The 22,228-nt window shown below is 42.7% G+C and overlaps 1 protein-coding gene across 6 annotated transcripts in view; it reads right to left on the bottom strand.

The window, feature by feature from the left end:
- Window positions 1-22,228, bottom strand: part of Tmem164 (transmembrane protein 164) — a 156,240-nt gene that overhangs the window by 28,290 nt on the left and 105,722 nt on the right. For all 6 annotated transcript variants that reach the window (XM_032890398.1, XM_032890397.1, XM_032890393.1 and 3 more), the window contains one exon: window positions 2,986-3,064. In XM_032890398.1, coding sequence (XP_032746289.1) covers window positions 2,986-3,064 — 79 coding nt within the window. The remainder of the gene's footprint in view (window positions 1-2,985; window positions 3,065-22,228) is intronic.

Raw genomic sequence — 22,228 nt, 5'->3', positions numbered from 1 at the left:
TATATCTTATCAAATGGGTCAAAGATTATTGTGTTGTGTGTTCTTTTATGTGACGGTTTGAGTGTGGTGGCTGGAGACACTGGGCCGCCTCGGAGTTGGGATGTGTTTCTGCCAAGATATCTAGCAGATATCTTGGGACACCGCAGTGCGGACCTAGCAAGGTAAAAGACACCATTACTTTTTTATTTTTTATATTTTTACAACAACACAAGAACAACAAACACAAAATAAAAACAAAAAGGAAATTTAGTTCAGGAAACCAAAGGCAAACAGTTGGGAGGAAAGGAAGGGCTAGGCTGGAAATGAACTTTGTGGACAAGAATGGCCATGCGGCCTGGGATGATCTGTAAGAATGGTGGAAATGAGGAAGGAATGGGATTCCCACTTAACACCAGACAGCCCAGTTCCAGAAACAGGGGCTTCGGGCTCATGCAATCTTCTCTGGAGTTAAAACCACCAAGCATTTCCTAGAGTCCTGAGAACAGAACCCTGAAGCTGTTTTCTTGGTTTTCAAGGGGCTTATCGGCTCATCTCTCCAGATGTCTGCCTCCTCCTAAAGGGGGAGAGCCCAAGGCTAAGGACCAAAAGCAACGCTAGCCTTGCTTTGGAAGAAGTACAGTATTTTTATCTTCATTCATACTCACAATTCCCACGCGAACAGCAGATGGCAGCAAGAGTTAGGGAGAGAGAGAGAGAGAGAGAGAGAGAGAGAGAGAGAGAGAGAGAGAGAGACCGAGGCCCAGTGAAATAAGCTCTATACCATCAGGACAGAAGGCCGAGTGCCTTCAAGTACTATGGGTCGGTTAGGTGCTCTTACAGGGACCTGCAGTGAAAGGGCCGTGATCCTTCCTGCCTTGTCAGCTAGACCCTCACCACGCTCAGGTAGCAATGAGGGATTAGCATTAAAAGAACAGAGCACCCCTTCTTAAGGTCCTATTTTGCATCTCATGAGTTAAGGGCCTCAGATAATAGCATTTCCTCTAGGGATATACAATTATCTTCCTCGAAATGGTGCAGAAATGAAGAGTTGATCTTTGGAAGCAGAGTTTTGTTCCCACACTCCACTCTGTAGCACTTACTATGCTGTGTTGCAATGCTCAAGTTTCCCCCAGGTCCCCATTCACAACTATGAATGCCTGACACACGGGAGGCGTTCAACACATCCACATTGAATAAATTGTTGAATTGAAGCAGGAAAGAAAGGACACACGGAATGGGATTTCCAGGCTGCTGTGGTAAAGACAAAAACATCTGTCCTTCTAGACAGTATTGTATATGGGAGAAAGCTTTAGTCAGGAAAGGGACTTTGGCTAGCCTGTGAATTCTAGCTTTGTTCCTTACAGCAATGGACAGAGTATTTAATATGCTTGGCCTTAAATTTCTTGTCCATAGCAGGATCCAAGAACAGACTGTTTAAAAGTGTACATAAACAAAATATGCATAGTACACATATTCTGCAGAGAACAAACAGTCAGGAAAAAGGTAATTACTATTATTTACTGTGACTTATATTACCATTGCTGGTGCTACAGCTTCTCCTCAAGCGGAAGTGAAAGAATCTTTAAAAATAGGAAACGAGTAGCCATGAAGAGTCAGAATCCCCATTCCTCAGCTCAGCTGCCTCCAAGAATCCAGAAACTGACCCAACAGAGGGCTGCAGAGAATCACCCCTATTTACAGGGTTGGCATCCTGGGCTGTCTTCCCCCTAACCCCCGACTTCCACCCCAGAGGGAAGAAGGTACAAAATCCTCTCAATGACAAGGATGTGGATTTGGCCATGAGATGGGTGCAATCAGGACCAATAAGATAGCTATCTCTGGGCTGGGTGGCCTGGTTCCATTTGGAATGCATGTAGTCCTTAGGTTTGACCATTGTTAATTAGACCACTGCCTTTGCCACAAGGGACAGAGCTGGGAAACAGCAGGAGTCTCCTGGGTGTAGGAATGTCAGACTTCTCTGGCAGCTTAGTAGAGAAAACAATACTTTAACAGCATGAGCCCCCTAGTGGCCACACCAGGTTAAAGCAGCCTCAAAGAAGAGTTTGAAAAGAAAGTTTGGAAAACCGACCTGACAGGCCCAGCAAGTACTACAAAGGTACCAGCGGGTGAGCCCAAGGCCCCATGTGGCTCCAGGCCATGTTTAAAGGGATAGAAACGGAACTTTGCTGCCTGAAGTACAGTAGGAAAGGGTTTGTCTCCGAGAAAATCCCAGCAAGCTAAACAGACAGGTTCTGGTGGCTGAGTAGAGAGGAAAATCCCCCAGTTGTGGAGGCTTTCAGGATACCACAGAAGGCACAGGAACGACACCTTTCAGTCTACAGCAGAGATCACCAGAGTTTCAGGTTCCTATGCAGACTGTCTCTGCTAGGTCAGTGCCATCTTGGCCACAGTAATGTATGTAGTCATTTCTTATACGGAGGACAATGCTTTCATCTGTCTCTTTCTTCAATTCCATAATCTCCTAGGCTGTGTCCTTCACCCTTTCCAGAGCGTCTCTGCTTCTGAGATCACAGACACAAAAGCAAGAACGCAAAGTCTCTCTCCTAAGAGATGAAGTACTTTCTTCTCTCCAACTCTCAAGTATACCCTGAGCCAAGGGTAGGCAGAAGCGAAAGAACAACACAGTGCGCTGACTTCCACACAAACCCCGGGACACCAACCAAGACCCGATAACCCGGGTCCTACGACAGGCAGTCAGCAATACCATGCTCAATTCCAAAGCGATGGTTCTTTGCGGTCTCATTCATGCCCACTTCCCCAGTGCCTCGAAAGATTGGCGTGCAAGCATGCAGATACTCAGTCAAGTCCCACCTCAAGATCCTGGTAGGCGCCCAAGAGGGGGTGACTTCTCCAAAGAGAGACAGGCAGACAGGGAGAGGGAGTGGGAGAGGAAGGAGAGGGAGGGAGGGAGAGAGAGAGAGAGAGAGAAAAGAGAGAGAAGAGAGAGCACGGAGATGCCAAAGGCATCTGCTGTACTGGCCTTACCTCCTTTCCAAAGCAGGTAGATGGGGACCACGTAGAGCATAACATGCTGGATGTAGTAAATCTCTAGTTCAAAGGGGAGCTGTGGGGATAAGATGGAGACAGGCGTTTCAGAACAGTCAGCTCATTAGACTCAGTTCAGAACCCAGACACCCTCAGCCTGCAGGAGCCACAACGTGGTAACTTCAGCACTTCAACCGTTTACCTCCCTTCACAATTCAAGGAAATAAAAATAACAAAATGAACATACTTTCTCATCTCAACTGACACCTTTCAACTGTATTTTATAGAGATGGTGCATGGAGAACACTCTACTGGTAAAAGTGGATTAAAATTGAATGGACGTTGCATGGAGCTGTGTACTCAAGAGAGTCGCCAGGCACACCATTAGTTAATGATGAACTTCAGTGGTTTCTGCAGGGAAGGAAGCTGCTTTAACACGGTTGCTATGGAGCTTTCTCAAGTGTTTCTTAAAAAAATATTTTTAAATCATTAATAAATAATAATGCTCTGCAAAATACATTTGAAGGAGCAACCGTATAGTGCCACTTCTAGAAAGCAGATGGCAGAGAATTTAAAAGAGGATTCCTCATTTGACAAGAACACTCAAAGGAGGATGTAGTAAGTAAACTCATAGGCCGTGTGAAAAAAAGAAAAACAATCCGAGGTCTGGTCAAGTGCAGATGGATCCAAGAACCCCGGTGGGATACTTGGATGTCAGTTGAGGGTTTACCCTACTTTAGAGCAACTAATAGAAAGCCGGGCCAATTCTGATATGTTTTAGCAAAAAAGATCTTCCTTGACCTCCCAACATCCAGCGTCTTCCTCAAAGCAGAGGTACTTAGAGAATGGAAACGAATATAAAGACATGCTGAAGGAAATCCTCAAAGAATTACTTTGTTTTAAAGACCAAAGCAAAACAAAAGGACAAACCCCAGTGCCAGACTAACTGGGGCTGGGGTGGGGAGGGGGCAGGCAGGCAGGCAGACAGGTAGGCAGGCAGGTAGGTAGGTAGTAGGTGGGTGGGTAGTAGGTGGGTGGTAGGTAAGAGCAGGCAGGTGGTGGGTAGTGGGTGGGCAAGGCATTTGGGTGGGTGGTGGGTGGGTGGTGGGTGGGTGGGTGGGTGGGTGGTGGGTGGTAGGTGGGTGGGTGGGTGGGTGGGGTGGGTGGGTGGGTAGGTGGTGGGGTACAAACACACTCAAAGCAAGCCCTGGAGACAAGACTCCAGGAACTATGCCAGGTGCTTTTCCTCTCCTTCAGCAGCACAGAATCAAGACTCTGTGCTAATGAGAGCAAACAGTCATGGGGACCCAAAGCACAGGAACCCAAGGCCACCTTGTGCCAAGAGCTGAAACCAAGAGCTGGCAGTGCTCCCAGAATGGCAGCTGGGCCAACTGTGGACCCTGAACACAGACAATGGCTCTGGCTCTTGACTACAGAATTCGACGCTAATGGAAAATTTCCCAGGGGACGAGATGATACACAGCCACTGCTTGATGTTCTTTGGGAATGTCTAAACCCAGAAAAGAGATAAGGCTCCAAGTACTTTGTAGAATATGCTACAGCTGGTTACGCCATCTGCTACACAGTATCACTAGCAGAAGGCTGGTATGGTGGCTCCAGTGTGAACCTAATTGATCCCTAACGTTCAGAGGTGACAGCAATGGTTTTAACTTGGATATTGCTTTATGCTTTTCAAATCTTTTTATACCATGATCCTTTTAATCTGTCACCTGTGATAGACGAGGAACCCAAGGCATAGAGGTAGGGGAAAAAAGTTAACTTAATTATTTCAATGAGATCACCCCAAATCAGACAAGGAGAAAAATATCCCAGGGAGACTCAGCTCTCTGGGTCCAATCATAACACTGCCTCACACCTCGAATCCCAGCACTGGGGAGGCAGAGACAGGTGAATCTGAGTTTGAGGCCAGCCTGAATGAGTTCCAGGAATGTCAAGGCTACATGGAAAAATAAAACAAATAAAACGTCTTTGAGACCAGGCTGCTGTTCCTGTTTTAGCGTGGAACATAAAACCAGATCAAGGCCATGTGTTCAACAGTCCCACATGACTCCCCATGGCGGTCCGCTGCCCACCTGCACCGTGTACCCATGCGCTTAAACTTCCTAGCAAGTAAAGCATCCGTCTGCGTGCCCTGGGAGGCGGCTGAGCACAGTGGTTTTAAGCCTCTTATGTCTCTGTTCTACATTCGACTCTGCTACTCAACACACCTGTCCTCGGGAACAAGTCGCCTAACCTTTCCACCAAGTTCCAACTTTCGTAAAATGAAAATATATAGTCAGGCTCCTCTCAGGATCTATGGTGGACTGGTTTCAAGACCCCGCTACCACATACCAAAATCTGAGGCTGCTCAAGTACCTCAGTAAAAAGTAGTACAGCCTTTGCGTGTAACCTATGACATTTTAGGGATGGGGGAGTTTCTGTCCCCTTTGTTTTTACTTTTTCTGCATTATACAGGTGTTTTGCCTGCATGTATGTCTGTGTACCATATGTGTACTACAAAGGTCAGAAAGGGTCATATGATCTCCTGGAATTGGAATTACAGGTAGCTGTGAGCTGTCTTGTGGTCGCCGGGAATTGAACTCAGGACCTCTGGAAGAGCAGTCAATGCCCTTAACCACTGAGCCATCTCTCCAGTCTGTCTTAGTTACCAATTTGCCTATGTATTTTATGCGCGCACTCACGTGTGTGTGTGTGTGTGTGTGTGTGTGTGTGTGTGTGTGTGTGTGTACCATTGCAGTGCCACAGAGGCAAGAGGGCAATGGGTCCTCTGGAAAGAGTGTTACAAGTGGCTGTGAACTGCCTGATGTAGATCTGAACCTGGGTCCTCTCCAAGGGCAGCACATGCTCTTAACCACTGAGCCACCTCTCCAGTATCTGCCTAGATATTTTAAACCATGCTTGGTCACATGCCTCTGGAGACAACTAAGAATGCAGGCTACGTGTTTACATCACAGTGTCGAGGTACAACATCAACAGTGGGATGACACTGTTAAGCTGTACACAGGTGACTTATCCCTAATATAAATGTAAATCTTTAAAAATAGATCCCGTAGTGTGTTGTACAAGGAATAATAACAACAACAAAATGTGTTACATGTTCAGGAGAGACTAACACTTCACATACACTCAATCCAGTTGGTGAATCTGTGAATGCAGAATCCATGTTGGACAAACCTGTGGCTGAAAAACTCTCTCTCTCCTGCTCACTACCTCTCCGAAAGCCTGCACAAGAAGGTGTTGATGCAGAAGGCCACTGTTTTCAACCAGAATAGTAATAGTCACAGTAAATATGAGTGCGGGAATGGGACTAGAAAATATCTCTCCCCACTTGTCCCTCTAGATGGTTACATGGCCTGTGTTCAAATGATCGTTTCCTTCACAGCCTGCTATATACACTGCCATCCCAAACACGTTGCGGGATAAGGGAGAAAGGAAGAAGAGGTGAAGGAGCTACAAGGCCATCATATAATATGAGGAAAAAAGGGAGCAAACGCGCGCACACACACACACACACACACACACACAAAAACAGCAAAAAGTAACAAAGGAAAAAAAAAGTCAGCTGAGAATCCAGCACTTATCACTTAATAGTAAATTATACTTACTAAGCCCTTCTATTAAGCACTAAGCGATGTATTAAATAAACATTTCTGCATTATTATAAGCATTTAATTAGTGCAAATTTCCCATGGAGTAGTTAGACGTGAGGAAATGGTTAGACACATTTGACAGATAATAAAAACTTAATAGCTCTTTTTCAGCCACAAGAATCCTGGGGCTGCAGCCATGACCTTCTTACAAAGATGTAACTCAGTCAGAGTCAAGAGCAGTGTTTTAAAAAATGGTTTTAAACAAAAAAGATTGTTAACATTTTTTTTCTCACTTCCAAGTCAAGATGATTTTTTAACATGAAGGAAAATTATCTGTTTTTTTTTGGAGTAGGACTGCAAAACACTAGAAACAGACCCTGTCCATAGCAAGGTTCAAAACCTTCCCATCTTGCAAACCTGGTGGTCACACTATCACGTTCTGCTTTGGAGGCCTAGCTCATTGCATCCTCCATCCTTGTTTACTACAGTCACTAACAGTCGCTAAAAGATGGCCTAGACACCTGGGTCACCTGAAAACACCTGAATTCCAACTTCCCTATGGCTTTGTTTATCTCTCTCATCTGTCTCATTTCTCGTCCCTTCCCAGTCACTGAAATCCTCCTCTATTCTTTGGGTCCCCTACCCATCGCTAGTGTGATCCCTCATATTTCCAACCTCTTCTCTGGATAATCCTTTCCTGCTTTAACAAATATGCCAGTAGCTTCAAGAAGATGCCGTTGTCCTCACAACCCTCTCAAATGATGGTGAACCCTCCTGCCTTAGGCTATTCCATGTTCCTCATCTAGAAGAGCTACAGGAATGTGGGTCTAGCCTGCAAGACAGTTGGAGAAGGTGAGAAGAGGTGGAAATAAGTCAAGAGGTCAACACAGATGACTAGGTTATAAAACGGGCAAATGTGCTGGATGAAATTCTAAAATGCAGAAGAACTTATAACACGGATGCCCCACCACACCTTGCAGAAACTATTCTCTTTCAAAAGTTCAAATGCGGGGTTGGGGTTTGGCTCAGTGGTAGGCTTGCCTAGCAACCCAAGTCCTGGTTCGGTCCCAGCTCGAAAAAAAAAAAAAGTTCAAATGCATAGAGGATGAAAACTTTAACAAGTGGCTGTGACAATATAGAGACATAACTGTTAACTCTGGGAAAACCTAAATATATTTATAGACTGAAAGTGGACTGAGGGAAGAGGAAACAGCAAGAGGGACAAAAGGCACTAGACAGAAGACAGGAAGCAGGCTGAGGACACAGGCCCAAAGCACAGAGCAAAGTGCTAGCTTTAGGCTACCAGGAGGTAAGGAAAGACCGACAGGGGTAAGAATAACTGCAGGCGGGCTACATGGTGTGTGTTGGAAGAACTCGCTCCATCCTTCGGGAGCTTGGCGTTACTCAGAGAGTTCTATGCATAGGGCTGGCAAGATTGCTCTGCAGATAAAAATGCTTGCTTTCTAAGCCTGATGACATGATTTTAATACCCAGATCCCATGGTGGAAGAACAGACCAACTCCCGAAAACTGTCCTCTGACCTACACACACACACACACACACACACACACACACACACACACACACACACACACACCTCCAGCCCCACACAAAAAAAAAAAAAAAAAACCTATAATTTTCTGGCAAGAGAATCTATGTGGGGGGGGTGGGAAGGGGGGAGGGGAATGCCCTTATAGAAGAAGGGACGGGGAGGGGATGGGGGATTACGCCGGGGAAGCTGGGAATGGGAATAACATTTTGAAATAAATTTAAAAATCAATAAAAAAAAAAAAATCAAGTCTGATGGCAGGATGTTACAAAAGCAAATCCGTAGCCCTTTAACATGGAAAGGATACAGTTACAGGTATGACTACCCCTGGCATTGTTCCTTCCAGTAACATTTGGCTTTGGAACAGTTTGTCTTCATTAACCAGTCACAGGCTTTATGTGACAAAGTGAGGCTACAATATCCTTGGAACTAAATATTATCTGTTAGAGGAGTCACAAAAGGAAGCCCCACAACCTAGATAACCATCCCAAAGGGCTAGTTAAATAAGTGGTAGTACTTTCATGAATGGAGCACTAAAATTAAGGAAACCCTTACAATATCCAGAATGTGGGCTATCCCATAAAGTAATTATACAAAGCCATATCCTGAAGGAAGAAGAGGGTGATGTGTCCTTAGCATGAAAATAAACAAATCAATAAAAACTAAAGACATACAATAATCAAACCAATACTTAAAACTGACTAGCCTGGGGGGGGGAGGGCAGGGAGAGAGGGAGAGACAGAGACAGTCAGAGACAGACAGAGAGAGACAGAGAGAGAATATGCACACAGCACACAAGTGAACAAAGACCAGGAAAAGAGTTAGGTGTCATCCTTTAAGACTATTCACCCCTCTGCCCTTGAAGACAGTGTCTGGCTGGGCCATTGGGATTTAAAACCATACTCCACCTCTCAGGGTGGGCCTGAGATTAATACCTTTTGCCAGAGAGAATGTCTGGGAAAAAACTTTGTGGCTATGTCCTCAGGCCTCTCATTTACCTCATTAGCATGGAGACCTCCGTCTTGAGTGGACATGACCTGTGGTCAACTCTCTTTTAAGTGATTTGTCTGTAACCGTCAGCAAGTTTAGAGGCAGGAGGGGTGGCAATACAGAGACATAGTCATTAGAAAGCGAATGTGGAGAGAGTGGTTGATGCTGTTATTATCTCAGCTTTCAATGCTTCAATGGTTGTGTACTAACATGTGGGAAATTCCTGTAAATTTAAATGACATATATCATCATGAACCAATAGGAAAAAACTGTGTGGTGGGGGAAAAAAGAAATAAATAAAATTGATTCAGGAGAATAATTCGTCAACTGTTATAAAAAAAAAAAAAAGACTTTAAATGGTGATCTCCCCTCTATAAATGTATGGTAACTTAGATACTGGGATATCTACTTACCAAGAATTTTTTAAAGACTTATTTATTTTTTATGTGTATGAATACTCTGCCTACATGGATATATGTGCACAATGTGAGTGCCTGGTACCTGTGGAGGTCAGAAGAGGGAATCAGAAGTTGCCTAGGGTCGATCGAGAGTAATTTAGGGTTGTAAGCACCACATGGGTGCTGATAATTGAAGCCTGGATTTCTGTAAGAGCAGTAAGTGCTCTTACCTGCGGAGCCACCTCTCTACCTCCCAAAGAAAATTTTAGAAGCAATCCAAGATATGGAAAGTAAACACACAAAAAGGAAGGGTCAGTTTAACTGTCCATTAATGGGATATTAGAGAAAATACGCTGGAAGATGAACTACTTCACAACATGTTTTAAAGAAGGCATTAACCATTTCTAGACAAAAGAGAACACCTTCATACTCCATAAAATGTGATCCTTTTTAATAGAAGACAAAATGCCCTTCCGTAGATGGTTGATGCATAGCGCGAAGACTGGAGGACAGCTTATTGACCTGAGCAGGGGGAAGGATTGACGATCGGCTTCTAAAGGGAAGATGAGACCTTAACTTTGGACTTCATATGATTTTATAGGTATATTGTACAGAAAATGAAAAGTAGCCAAGTCCTGGTAGCATAACTAAAATATCGTAAAGTCATAAAAAGATCAACAGAGGGATACATCCCATTGTTACCAGCAACTGCTGCTCTGGCAGGAGAAGAATTTTCTCAGTATATTATTTTTCTGCACTTTATTTTATCGCAGCATCATCCACAATAGTCAAGGTATGGAATCCACCTAAGTGCCCATCAACAAATATAAAGATAAAGAAACTATGATATATTGGGGCTGGAGAGATCGGCAAGAAACCCAACGCCCTCTTTTGGTCTTCATGAGCACCCACACCGCATGGCATATACATACTAAGACACGCACATACACATAAAATGCATTTTAAAAATAGAAAATTCAATATGGATGTGCAGTGGATATAACATTCAGACTCTCCAGGTCACACCGTTGCTAAAAAACAAATGGCGGTTATTAGCTACTGGGAAGAGAAAATTATTCTTCTTTGAAGATGTGGTTGGTCATGCTCTAGTGGATGACCCCACACCCATGCACATATAGGCAGCACTAAATGCATTCAGTGGACTATTGCTTTAAAATGAAGGACATGGACTTGGGAGATAGACATAGTGGAGGAAATCTACAGGGAGCTGGAGGGAGAAATGGGAGGTTAGATGACCATCTTTCGTATCTCATGGCACGCCATATGAAAGTCTCAACGAATAAAATAAAAAATAATAATGAAGTCTTGCTGTTTGAAACAATCTGGTTGAATCCAGAGAACGTTATGCTAAGTAAAATAAGCCAGACATGGAGAAGCAAGTGCTACATGAATGTAATCATTGCTAGCAGAAATAGAAAGGATAGGGTATAGAACATGCTCCTATTTTCTGGGTATTTTTAATTTTTATGCAGAAATATATTGCATCCTAAGCAAGCTTCTCTCCTTCCCCCTCCCATTTGTTCCCATTGCCCACCTAGATAATTTTTGTCTACTTTTCTATGTCTTCTACTTTTCTGTTATTACATAAAATACAAGAACTACATACAAGAGAAAACATGCATCATTTGTCATTCATGTTCAGTAGTCGTACTCATGGAATGTGCTATGTAGGCCAGGCTGACCTTGAAGGTCCAAAGATCCAAATGTCTCTACATCCTGTTGGAATTAAAGCAGTGGTTCTCAACCTTTGGGATGCAAACTATTTGGGGGTCATTTATCAGATATCCTGCATATCATATACTTACATTATGATTCATAACAGTAGCAAAATTATAGTTATGAAGTAGCAAGGAAATAATTTTATGGTTGGGGATCATCACAACAGGAGGAACTGTATTAAAGGGTCACAGAATTAGGAAGGTTGACAAGCACTGAATTAAAAGAATGAGCCACCACAACCTGTGTGTGGGGAGGGGGTGTGGCAAGAAGATGCATTAAACTTCTAATAATGATTAGAGTTCATGTTTCCTCTTACTTTTATAGTTCTTTCCCTCAGTGTATGAACTTTCAGGTTTGGAGAACTTTAGCTAAACTCCCAAGTTCATGTCCTCTTACCGTCATTTTAAAAGCAATAGTCTACTAAATGCATTTAGTGCATGGGTCATCCACTAGAGCATGGCCAACCTATCAGCAGCCACATCTTCAAAGAAGAATAATTTTCCCTTCCCCAGCAGCTAATAACTGCTATTAGTTTCTTAGTAAGGGATGTGACCTGGCGAGATTGCTTGCTAAGAGCACTCAAGCCCTTGGGAATGATCGTCAGCACAGAAAACAATAAGAGCAAAGGGCAGATTCCCTTAAGATCCTGTGGTCCCACAGTATCTGTGCTGATGATTCGCAAGTGTCTTGAGGTCAGATCCCCACAACTCAAACAGGGGCATTGCAATCCACCTCACTCCCTTTTCTGACATGGTAGAATGAGTGAGCCCAGGCACAACATCGTTCTTTCCTTCTGTGTTGTCCCGGACTTCTTTGTACTCCGAGTCTCAGTAACCAGGAACACAGTTATGCTTGCCATAATGGCTGGTCACAGTAAGCTCCTTGGTGTCAAAGGAGATATTTTGAGTCCATGAAGATGCTACCTGCTCTGAGAACACAGCAACTGGGGCAAGTGTATTTTCTGGTGTCAAAGACATAGCTGTCCAGACCTGCCTACCTTGCTTGGACAGGCCAGTAGAACTGTATGGAGTGACCGGTCTAGCTCTTTTAGCTATGAGGTATTCTGCAAGGCTTCACTTAGCTCTTTCTTTTAACCAAGGTGAAAATGAATTCTCTTAATTCCTATCCTTCCACCTGTAACTGACTGGAGCTGCTACCTGCCCTTATGGAAAATAACCAAATGCCACTCTGGGTAACTGTTGCTGGTACCTGAAAGTCATATCTGACAGGAAGAGTGAAGCAAGAAGATGCTCTGGTGGTATAATGATGCTTAGTGACAATGACAACAACAACTGGAGCGGTAATAACAGCGGCTACAATGAAGTGTTCCTAGAAAATATACCATAATAAAATCTGTTACATTTTCCTGAGTTTTAATGATGAAGAGCAATGAACACAATGATCTTAATCACTCATAATTCCAAACTCTAATGGATTGAACTGTCTTCACAAATTCCAAGGATTAACGTCCTAACTCCCAATACCTGTATCCCAATGACTGTATCTAGAAACAGAGCCTTTAAAGTGATAACACAGGTAGGCTGGAATATCATTAGGTCCCAGTTCAATACACCACCAACATCCTCTAGAGAAAAGATAGAACACAGAGGGGGGTTAAAATGAAAGTCAAATCAAAGAGAAGACGAAAATGATTCAGCTGACCCCTTGCTCTTACATCTGTAAGGGATGTCTTTATGATACAAGCCTTATCAAATTAATACCTTGGCCAGCTGTGGTGTCTAATCTTCCTCTTCAAGTTGACTAAACATAGAATAATCCAGAAAGCATACCTCTATGACAGTGGTTCTCAACCTTCCTAGTGCTGTGACCTTTTAACATAGTTCGTCAGTGACCCCCCCACACCATAACATTATTTCATTGCTGCTTCATAACTGGAATTTGGCTGCTGAGTAGTGTCTCAGTTCCCAAGACTATTGAATATATGTGTTTTCGAATCCCACAGGTTGAGAACCTTTGCTCTAAGCTGTCTGTGCATGTGTTTCCTAAGAGGTTTGACTGAAAAGAAGAGAGCCTCCTAAGAATGTTGATGCTATCATGTGGTCTGATGTTCTAGTCTCAAGCAAAAAGCAAAAAGGAGAAAGAGAGCTGCCCTCTGCTTCCTGACTGGACGCAAGGTGACAGCTGCCCCATGTTCCTGCTGATCCATCTAGAGACATTCTCTCTACCATGCAGATATGCAGCAGAGTGAGTGCTTCCCTCTTTTTGTAATGGCAAACTACAAGAAACCTAATGGCTATCCCAGGTAGGACAGAAAAGGACACTGCGGTCTATAAGTGCGATGGAATGTCACACTGAAAAATGTAACTATAGTTGTAGACACTCCATATAAGGAATAAATCATGCTGTTGCATAGATCAAGAAAGTCCCAGAAAATGACATATACATGCTATCATCTCCATAAATGCCAATAAACATCTAAAACTGAATATATCTCTATACATCTGAGAGGTGAAACTATCCTTTGAGAATTTTACACATGCATGAGATGTGTATTGGTCAAATTCCCTACACTCCGCTTCTTCCCGTAGGCCCGCTACCACTTTTCACTCCCAATTTCATGTGCTCTCTTTTTTGGAAACCCACTGAGTATAGGTGGTGCTGTCTGTATGTGCATGGATGTAGGGCCATCTACTGGGCATGGTCAACCTTTCAGGAACCACACCCATGAAGAAAATAGACTTTCCCGCCCTCAAGAGTTATCAATTGCTAATAGTTTCTCAGCTACTGGATCGGGCTTCTGGAGGCCTTCCTCCATTCATGTTGTTATTTTGGCTGCTTGATCTTGTGGAGGTATTATGCATGGAGTCACATCTGCCATGAGTTCATGTGCCACTGTCTTCTCATGGCCAGCGAATGCTGGTTCTGCTGCACATGCACACTACTTCTGCCTTCTAAACATCTTTCCAATGAAACTATTTTTTGAAACAAGTACAGGAATACCAATCCAGACTCAGGCTAGTGGTTTTCTCCTGGGGGCATTAAGGACAGAACCAGCCAGATTGGAAAGATAGCATACAGGTTAGTTCTTATGGTAGGCTTACGGAAAATATATTATCTAGTAACAAATGCATGCACAAATAAAATTAACGGAAAACATGTGTGATGGGGATGGTGGAGATGCTACAAAGCCACAATTGTAAATGTGATTACCACAGCAGTGTGCACCCAATAGCTCTTTAAAAAGAAAAAAACAGGTTCAGTTAACTAGTAGGTATATAGTTTCAATGCTTGTTAAATGACTAAATCAGGATTTGATCTCAAGGGATCTGACTTCAGAATCCACGATCTCTACCACAGTGGTCTCTTCCATTCCCTAAGCTGCTCTACTGATAGAAAAGAGTTAGGGTCATCTGGGAGACCCAAATGCCTGTCCTATCTGGAGACTGTGATATAGGCACTACTCATGGGAGTGGACACAGAGGTTTTGAAATTCCCCAACCCTACACTTACCACATTTTCAAACATTTCCAAACCGTGCCACAGGTCAAATGGAATGCAATCTAGAAGGCAACCTTTTGAGTACATAAGAAGGTACTTCAGGTCTTGGAAGTCAAGCAACAAACTCATTTGATTTTTAACCAAAGGAGAGAAAGTAAGGATTTGTATCTCCCTGCAGAACCCAAAGGAAAGGCTAAAACCAGAGACAGTTTAAAAGGCCTCCAGAGGAACAGAAGGCAAATGCAAGACAAACGCCAGTCAAACTGTGTGTAGAGGCCAGAGTACAGATACAGACTGACCTGTCCAAGGCTGGCCCTCATGCTGGGTAGAGTGGCAAGGGACTCAAAGAGGGGGCTTTCCCCACCACTCACCAGCCAAACATCATTCTGTCCTGCTTCAGACTCCATTAAATCCATGGAAAGTTAAACTGCTAAGTTCTCCTTAGCTCAGGTCATCCAGAGCACTCTCCCTCCATTTCCATATTTCAGTGATTTCTAAGGACTTCGGCATCAAGTGGCTAGAGATAAGGTCAGTGTGCTGGCACCAGATCAAAGGCAAGGACCAAAGCTTCTGCCATCTTGTGAAAACAGCTCAAGGACACCCAACCTGCCCTCTACTCCATAGCTGCCAAGCAGGGAATCTAATTAATCTACTTCTCTCTCGGAGACACATTTCCTGGGGAAGGGGACTTTTTCAGACAGGCATTCATTGTGATGGAGGCCTCCAGGGCTTGCTATCTTCAATATGTCCCTTAAGTCTCCTTATAACCCCTGCTTTGACCTTCAGCTAAGTCTACCACTCTCTACAGCAATGGCAGTGAAACGTCACATGTTCCCTTGAGGCCACAAGAGGTGAGTGGTGCTTGACTATATCCTGGCATGATTGGACTCTGTTCTCTTCTTTCTGCATCTTTTACTCCTCGCTCCCATTCTAAGTCTCCTCCCGGGCTTCAGGGTTCTCAGATTCTTCATCAACACTGACAATTGTTAAATTTAAACTCTGAGTAAATCCTGGTTCACCCAACACAGAACATGTACAATTTGTATCTGTATCAAATTGGCACCAAAATAATCTTCTTTGGATAGAACCCAGCAGTTTTTATTTTCATAAACCTCCCTAAGGATATTTGGGTGTAGAAGTGTTCAATGTGCACTTAGAGAAATAAAAGCTTCTAATCTCTGAATGGCAAATGTGGAAACTCTAGAGTATTATCACAAAGAAATGGAAGGCAGCTGCCAGGAAAATGAATTCATTACAATAGTGATGTGAGTAGTGCTCAAAACAACCAAGAAATCAAAATTACAGTAATGACAATTAATAACTGCTACTACATAGTGTTATTCCAATAGGCACTGGCTGGAGAACATTCTGTATATTAATCAATTCCTGACAAGTCCTTCAGATAGGTTTGACATTTTCCCTTTTATATACAGGAAGACTGAAAGGGGAGATTAATTGGGTAACTGCTCCAGGGTTACTCATAGAAAGAGTAAGTAAACTAGACAATTGGACTATGGGTTGGGTGTTCTTAACCATACCACCTCTGTGAAGCCTTCTTTTGGTACAGAGCAATACATCTAAACTTAATTTACAAAGGACATAATGGTTTGGCATCTGCTATATATTCTTTCCCTCCCCCAACCACAGGAACTAAGATATCTACTTGTTCGGGAGTTGATCAGCACTGGAATCTATCTCCACGCCTCCCAGATTCCAACATTCACTTAGCAAATATACACTGAACATCTACTTTATGACAATCATTTATCCTTCCTTGCCTCACCCCAAAAGCTAATTTCTAAGATGTTGACATTTCATGCAAGTCATTATTGTTCTAAGATCTCAAGGCCACTGCTATTAGTATTTCGTTAGCTACAAAGTGGGTTAATTGGGCTTTCTGATATCTCACAGAATGTGGCATAATACTGGACACAATATAGGTATTTGTCGACTGATGTAGACCTATGTCCGAACAAGGACAACCTATAGACTGTCCTCCTAACTGTCGCAGAGGGAAAGGACATGGCTATTTAAAAAAGGGGGGGGGGATGAAAAGGGTTAAAAAACAAGATCAACACACTGATTTCCAATCAAATATTAGTTGTTAAAGATGTCTTCCACTGAAAAAGCCCTGCATAAAACATTGTTTGGATTGCTTTTTAAGCACTTGTAACTACTGATAGATGAAGGTAGCTTAAGTGCAGAGCATGTGTCTAACATGCACGAGGCCATGGGATGGATCCACACTACTATCCGAAGAAAATTCTGAAACAAAAGGAATGTTATGGCTTAGGGTTTTTAATAGACTAACAAGACATGGAGAATGGACAAATGTTTTGCCGAGAGTCTAAGTGAGGCACCCTTCCTGAAGCTGAGACCCACCCCACAAAGAGCTAAAAATCACTATAGATGTACATGAAAACCACAAATCATCAATTCATTTACAGTGGGAAGGCAAGCTCCAGACTCATATTTTAATGCTGAGTTAGGTCAGTAGGAGGAAATAAGGTTTCTCCATTAACACCATCAAACCACAAGGCATCACACTATCTGAATATACACTACTTGGGTAATCCTAAAGCCATAGAGTGAGAGTATCATATGGAATGTCTCCAAACCAGTAGCTGTCACATGACTAGCAAGAAAAAAGACACGCCCTCTCTAGAGAAATTCAACACTCAAAAACTCTCCACAAATAAGATACTAAGAAAAGAAGAAAACGTACAGTAAAACAACAATGCTATTTAAAGACAAAACCTAAACAAACAAGGAAACAGGCTGAGGGTCACTTCAGCACCTCCCACGATAGACTTTTATACCTTTTAATGGTTTTTTTTTTTTGGAGCTGGGGACCAAACCCAGGGCGTTGCATCCCCAACCCCACCTTTTAATGTTTTAACAATTAAATATAGCAACTGAAATATAAACTCAGTAGGTAAACTGCTCGTAGGGTACAACTTAATGGATAGGAACTGAACTACAGAGATGAAGAAATGATCTAAAACAGAGGATAGCAAGACAAAGGTGTGAAAAATACAAAAGACTAGCAGCTGGGAAAACAGGAATCAACAATACTCTTCAAATATTGTTTCAGAGGAGAAAGGCAGTGCTTGAAGTATTACAGCCTAGACTGTTCAGAAACCTTACAAAAGACATGTACACAGAGACTTATAGAGCTCCGAAGAGCTATGAATACAGTTTGGTCAGCTGGTGTCCGCCACATCTTGACTTTCATGGGGTTGGAGGAGGGAGGGAGAAAGGAGGAAGTGGTGAAGGAGAAACAGAAAAGAGAAAGCTCAACCTAGAATAAAAACAATTTAACATCAAAATATACCACAGTAAAACTGCAGAACATCCAACACAGAGAATTTCTTTAAAGTGACCAAAAAGAAAAGATGATTTTAGGTAAAGTTAACACTGATCATTTTCAAAGCAAAGAGTGTAAAAATCACAACATAGAAAAATTACAATTTCGTTTTAACAGGGAAAAATATGGACTTAGAAAAATAGAGCAGGGGTTGGGGATTAAGCTCAGTGGTAGAGCGCTTGCCTAGCAAGCGCAAGGCCCTGGGTTCGGTCCCCAGCTCCGGGGGAAAAAAAAAAAAGAAAAATAGAGCAATGAAAAGACTTTAAGACAGGAGTTGGGAGGAAATTATATGAGAGAATTAAAAAAACAGGGAGACCACGTGTGGTGGTGCATGCGTTTAATCCCCAGCAGTTGGGAGGCAGAGGCAAGTAGATTCCTGAGTTTGAGGCCAGCCTGGCCTTCCAGAGTGTGTTCTAGGACAGCCTAGGGCTACACAGAGAAACCCTGTCTCAAAAAAAGCAAAACAAAACAAAAAAGAAAGAATGAGGGCTCATGAGTGAAAGACAGACAGACACACACACACACACACACACACACACACACACACACACACACACACACCACAAGCAGGTATGAGTTTTCATGACCAACGAAAATTAAAAAATGATACTTTAAGAACAAAGCAATGCCAGAAAGAAGGTCTGAGATGCCATAAGAAATGGCAAATATATTAGTTTTTCATGGCTAATAAAATTACCAGGAGTGAGCTACTTTATAGAGAAAAAAGAGGCTGAATTTTGCTAATAGATCTGGGTTGTAAGATGTAGGCACTTTATGTAGTGTCAGCCTGCTTGCTGGCAGAGTCACAAGTGACAGGGCAAGAACAGGGGGTGCTCTTCTCATGAAGTCATCAAAATTCAACCATGGGCACTATGCTAAAAATGACTGATTTTCCAAGGCTGCTACACCTACATCATCACAGCCAGATAAAATTTCCACTATCACAGCATATCATAACAAGGATTAACTTTCAGGACATAAAGCCTTGGTTCAGGGAAGGAAGCTCTCCAAATCATATCTAAAACATAGTAATGAGTAAAAAGGGGGATAAATATGTGAGTTAATTAAATGACCACTGATTATATAAAGCAATGCAATGCCTTTTTAAAAGAAATGCTAAAAGGAAAAGGAAAGAAAGGCTAAAGCAATACAGAACAAAACTATATGTCAAAGAAAAGATCTAAGTTGAGGGTGGCTACTTAAATATTATAGGGTCTTCATGTAAAAAAGTAAGATTAAATTCCTACCTAATATACACTGCTAGGGATATAGCCAAAAGATACAAAAAGAAAGACAAAGACAGAAAACAAACAAAAACTACCCCCAAAAAGGTTACCATAGTTACAGCTGCATCCTTTACAATAGCCTAACATAAAAGTAATAAAGATACCCACAAACTGGTGAATGGAAATGCATAGTCTATCCGTATGACTGAATGTTATTAATAAGTGCAAAGGATGGACCTTGAGAACTGCACGCTGAGTGAAAGGAAGACAGAACAAAAGGGCAAATGCTACATGATCCCATCTGCGCACCGTGCACAGCACAGGCGGCCCTACGGAGGCAGAGAATAGACTAGTTGTTGCTTAAGCTTTGAGAGATTTTTAGAGCACTATGGAAACACTAGCTAAAGGAAATGGTTTCTCTGGGCCTACTCCAAATGTTCGAAGATGTATTGTGGTTCGGCTGGCTGTACAGAGCTGAATATACTAAAAGGCAGTGAACCTTTAGATTAAGTAGATAGATTTCACTGTGTGAATTTTATCTCAACAAAGCAATTACTAAGAAGGGGTTGTAAAGGACTGGCAAGGTGGTTCAGCAGGCTGAGGGGTAAAGGCACTTGCCACCAAGCCTGATGACTTGAGTTTAATGCCTCAGATGCACAGTGGGAGGAGAACAATGACTCACACAAGTCGTCCTCTGACCTCCACCTGCACATGTACACTGCATTGTACATGTGCATACACACCCTCCAAATAAGTCAATTCATTTAAAGAGCATATGACCATGAAATCAGGGGTTGGGGGAGACAGAACTACAAAGAAAACAAACAGAAATAAAGATCCCAACATGCAGTTCATAGCCTAAACTAAAATGCAGAAGTCCATGTAATATACAGAGGTCACATGTATGCTTATGACAGGCTCTCATTTGTTTTTTCAAAGATTTACTACTAAGCTGAGTGGTAGTGGTGTGCAGGCCTTTCATCCCAGCATTCGGGAGAGAGAGGCAGGCAGATCTCTGACTTCCAGGCTAGCCTGATCTGCAGAGCGAGTTTCAGGGCAGCCAGGGTGACACAGAGAAACTGTTTCAAAAAGCCAAAAAATTATTCTTTATTTGCATTTTTATATTGATGGAAAGGTGTTTAAACACAAGTGCAGGTACCATAGAGGCCAGAGGTAGGCATCAGAAGCCCCAGAGCTGGAGTTAAGGTGGTTACAGGTGGTTATGGCACCCAAACACGAGGCATTTTCAACCAGTGATCCAGCTTTCCAGCATATATATGGTTATACATATATATGCATAATATACACACATATATACATATACATACACATATACATGCAGCTATATACATGTATGTATATATAAAGATACGTATGAGTATATATATACACACATATATACACACATACACACATATATATATATATATATGTACACACACACACACACACACACACACACACACACACACACACACACACACACGGCTGTTTATACCCCTAGACAAACACTGCTGATGCTTTGGTCAAAGAAACAGTGAGCAATGGTGACCACAGAGGCTCTTAAATGATCAAAGTGATGAGTGACATTTGAATGGGTAGCCGTGGGCTGAAGAGATGACTCAATGGTTAGCCCTGGGCTGAAGAACTGACTCAGTGGGTCAGAGCATTTACTATGCAAGCATGAGGACACAAGTTCAGATCCCAGGCATCAACATAAAAAAACTGGACACGGCTGCACATACTTGTAGCCCACATATTGGGAAACAGAAACAGGTTGAGCCCATAGCCAACCTAACTGGAAAGCAAAGCTCTGCTTCAGTGGGAGAACCAAGGAATAAGGAAGAGAGATAGAAAGATGTCTGACCTCTACAATGTATGCACTGAGATACACACCCCATACACATGCCATACACACACACTCACACACACACACACACACAGAGAGAGAGAGAGAGAGAGAGAGACAGAGACAGAGAGAGACAGAGAGAGACAGAGACAGAGAAACAGAGACAGAGACAGACAGACAGAGACAGAGAGACCACCCAAAATTTTTAAAGGCCAGCCTCATATGTCATATCTGTCACCTGTCTCACCCTCCTCCAATACCTAGAGAATACCATGAAGCAAGGGCAGGAAGAGAGTAAGAACTGGAGAAAGGCATGACATCATACATAACGCTGTCTTCTGGGCATGACATGGCCACTATAATCTCATGAGCATGCTCTGTTGTATGTGCTGGAATATGGGGTTAATATGGCTCTAGACTTGCCTACCTTGTTAATTAACAGAGCTCATATGGTTTAGATAAAAACTGTGCTGCTCCAAAAGCTCACGGAGTTGAAAGCTTGGTCTCCATCAGGTGGATTCAGATCAGAATGCTCTGATAAACTGGATGCATTCAGCTACTACGTGTTGATAACAGATAAGGCAATGCTGGGATGTGAGGACTGCTTAGAAGAAATGGTCACGGGGAATATACATCCTGGAAAGGTAGATTCTGCTGCTGGCTTCTTTTGCTTCTTTCCTTCCTCTACTCTTTTGCTTTGTAGTTATCATGAACAATTACCATGCCTCTCTGCCTCAGTGCCACACCTTACCACAAGTTCAGAAAGGAATGGATACACCCAAGCACACACTGAAACCACAAGCCAAACGAAATCTTTCCTCATTTTAAACTGTTTCTCTCACTTGTTCGTCAGGCCAACAAAAGAGTAACACACAATAGTAAAGACTATATATCACCTAGGACCTCTTAGAATACACCATGTTGTAACAAGAATCATCCCTCTGGTTAGCAGATAACATCTCAAATCAGTAGAGACTTACAGTTCTTCCATTCTGAAAGAAACACCGTAATCCTTCTGCCCATGAGTTTTCTGAATGGCGCCAGCCACAACGGT

This window comes from Rattus rattus, chromosome X, assembly GCF_011064425.1.
Source record: "Rattus rattus isolate New Zealand chromosome X, Rrattus_CSIRO_v1, whole genome shotgun sequence".
Classification (NCBI taxonomy): domain Eukaryota; kingdom Metazoa; phylum Chordata; class Mammalia; order Rodentia; family Muridae; genus Rattus; species Rattus rattus.
This window is presented reverse-complemented; position numbering and strand designations above follow the sequence as displayed.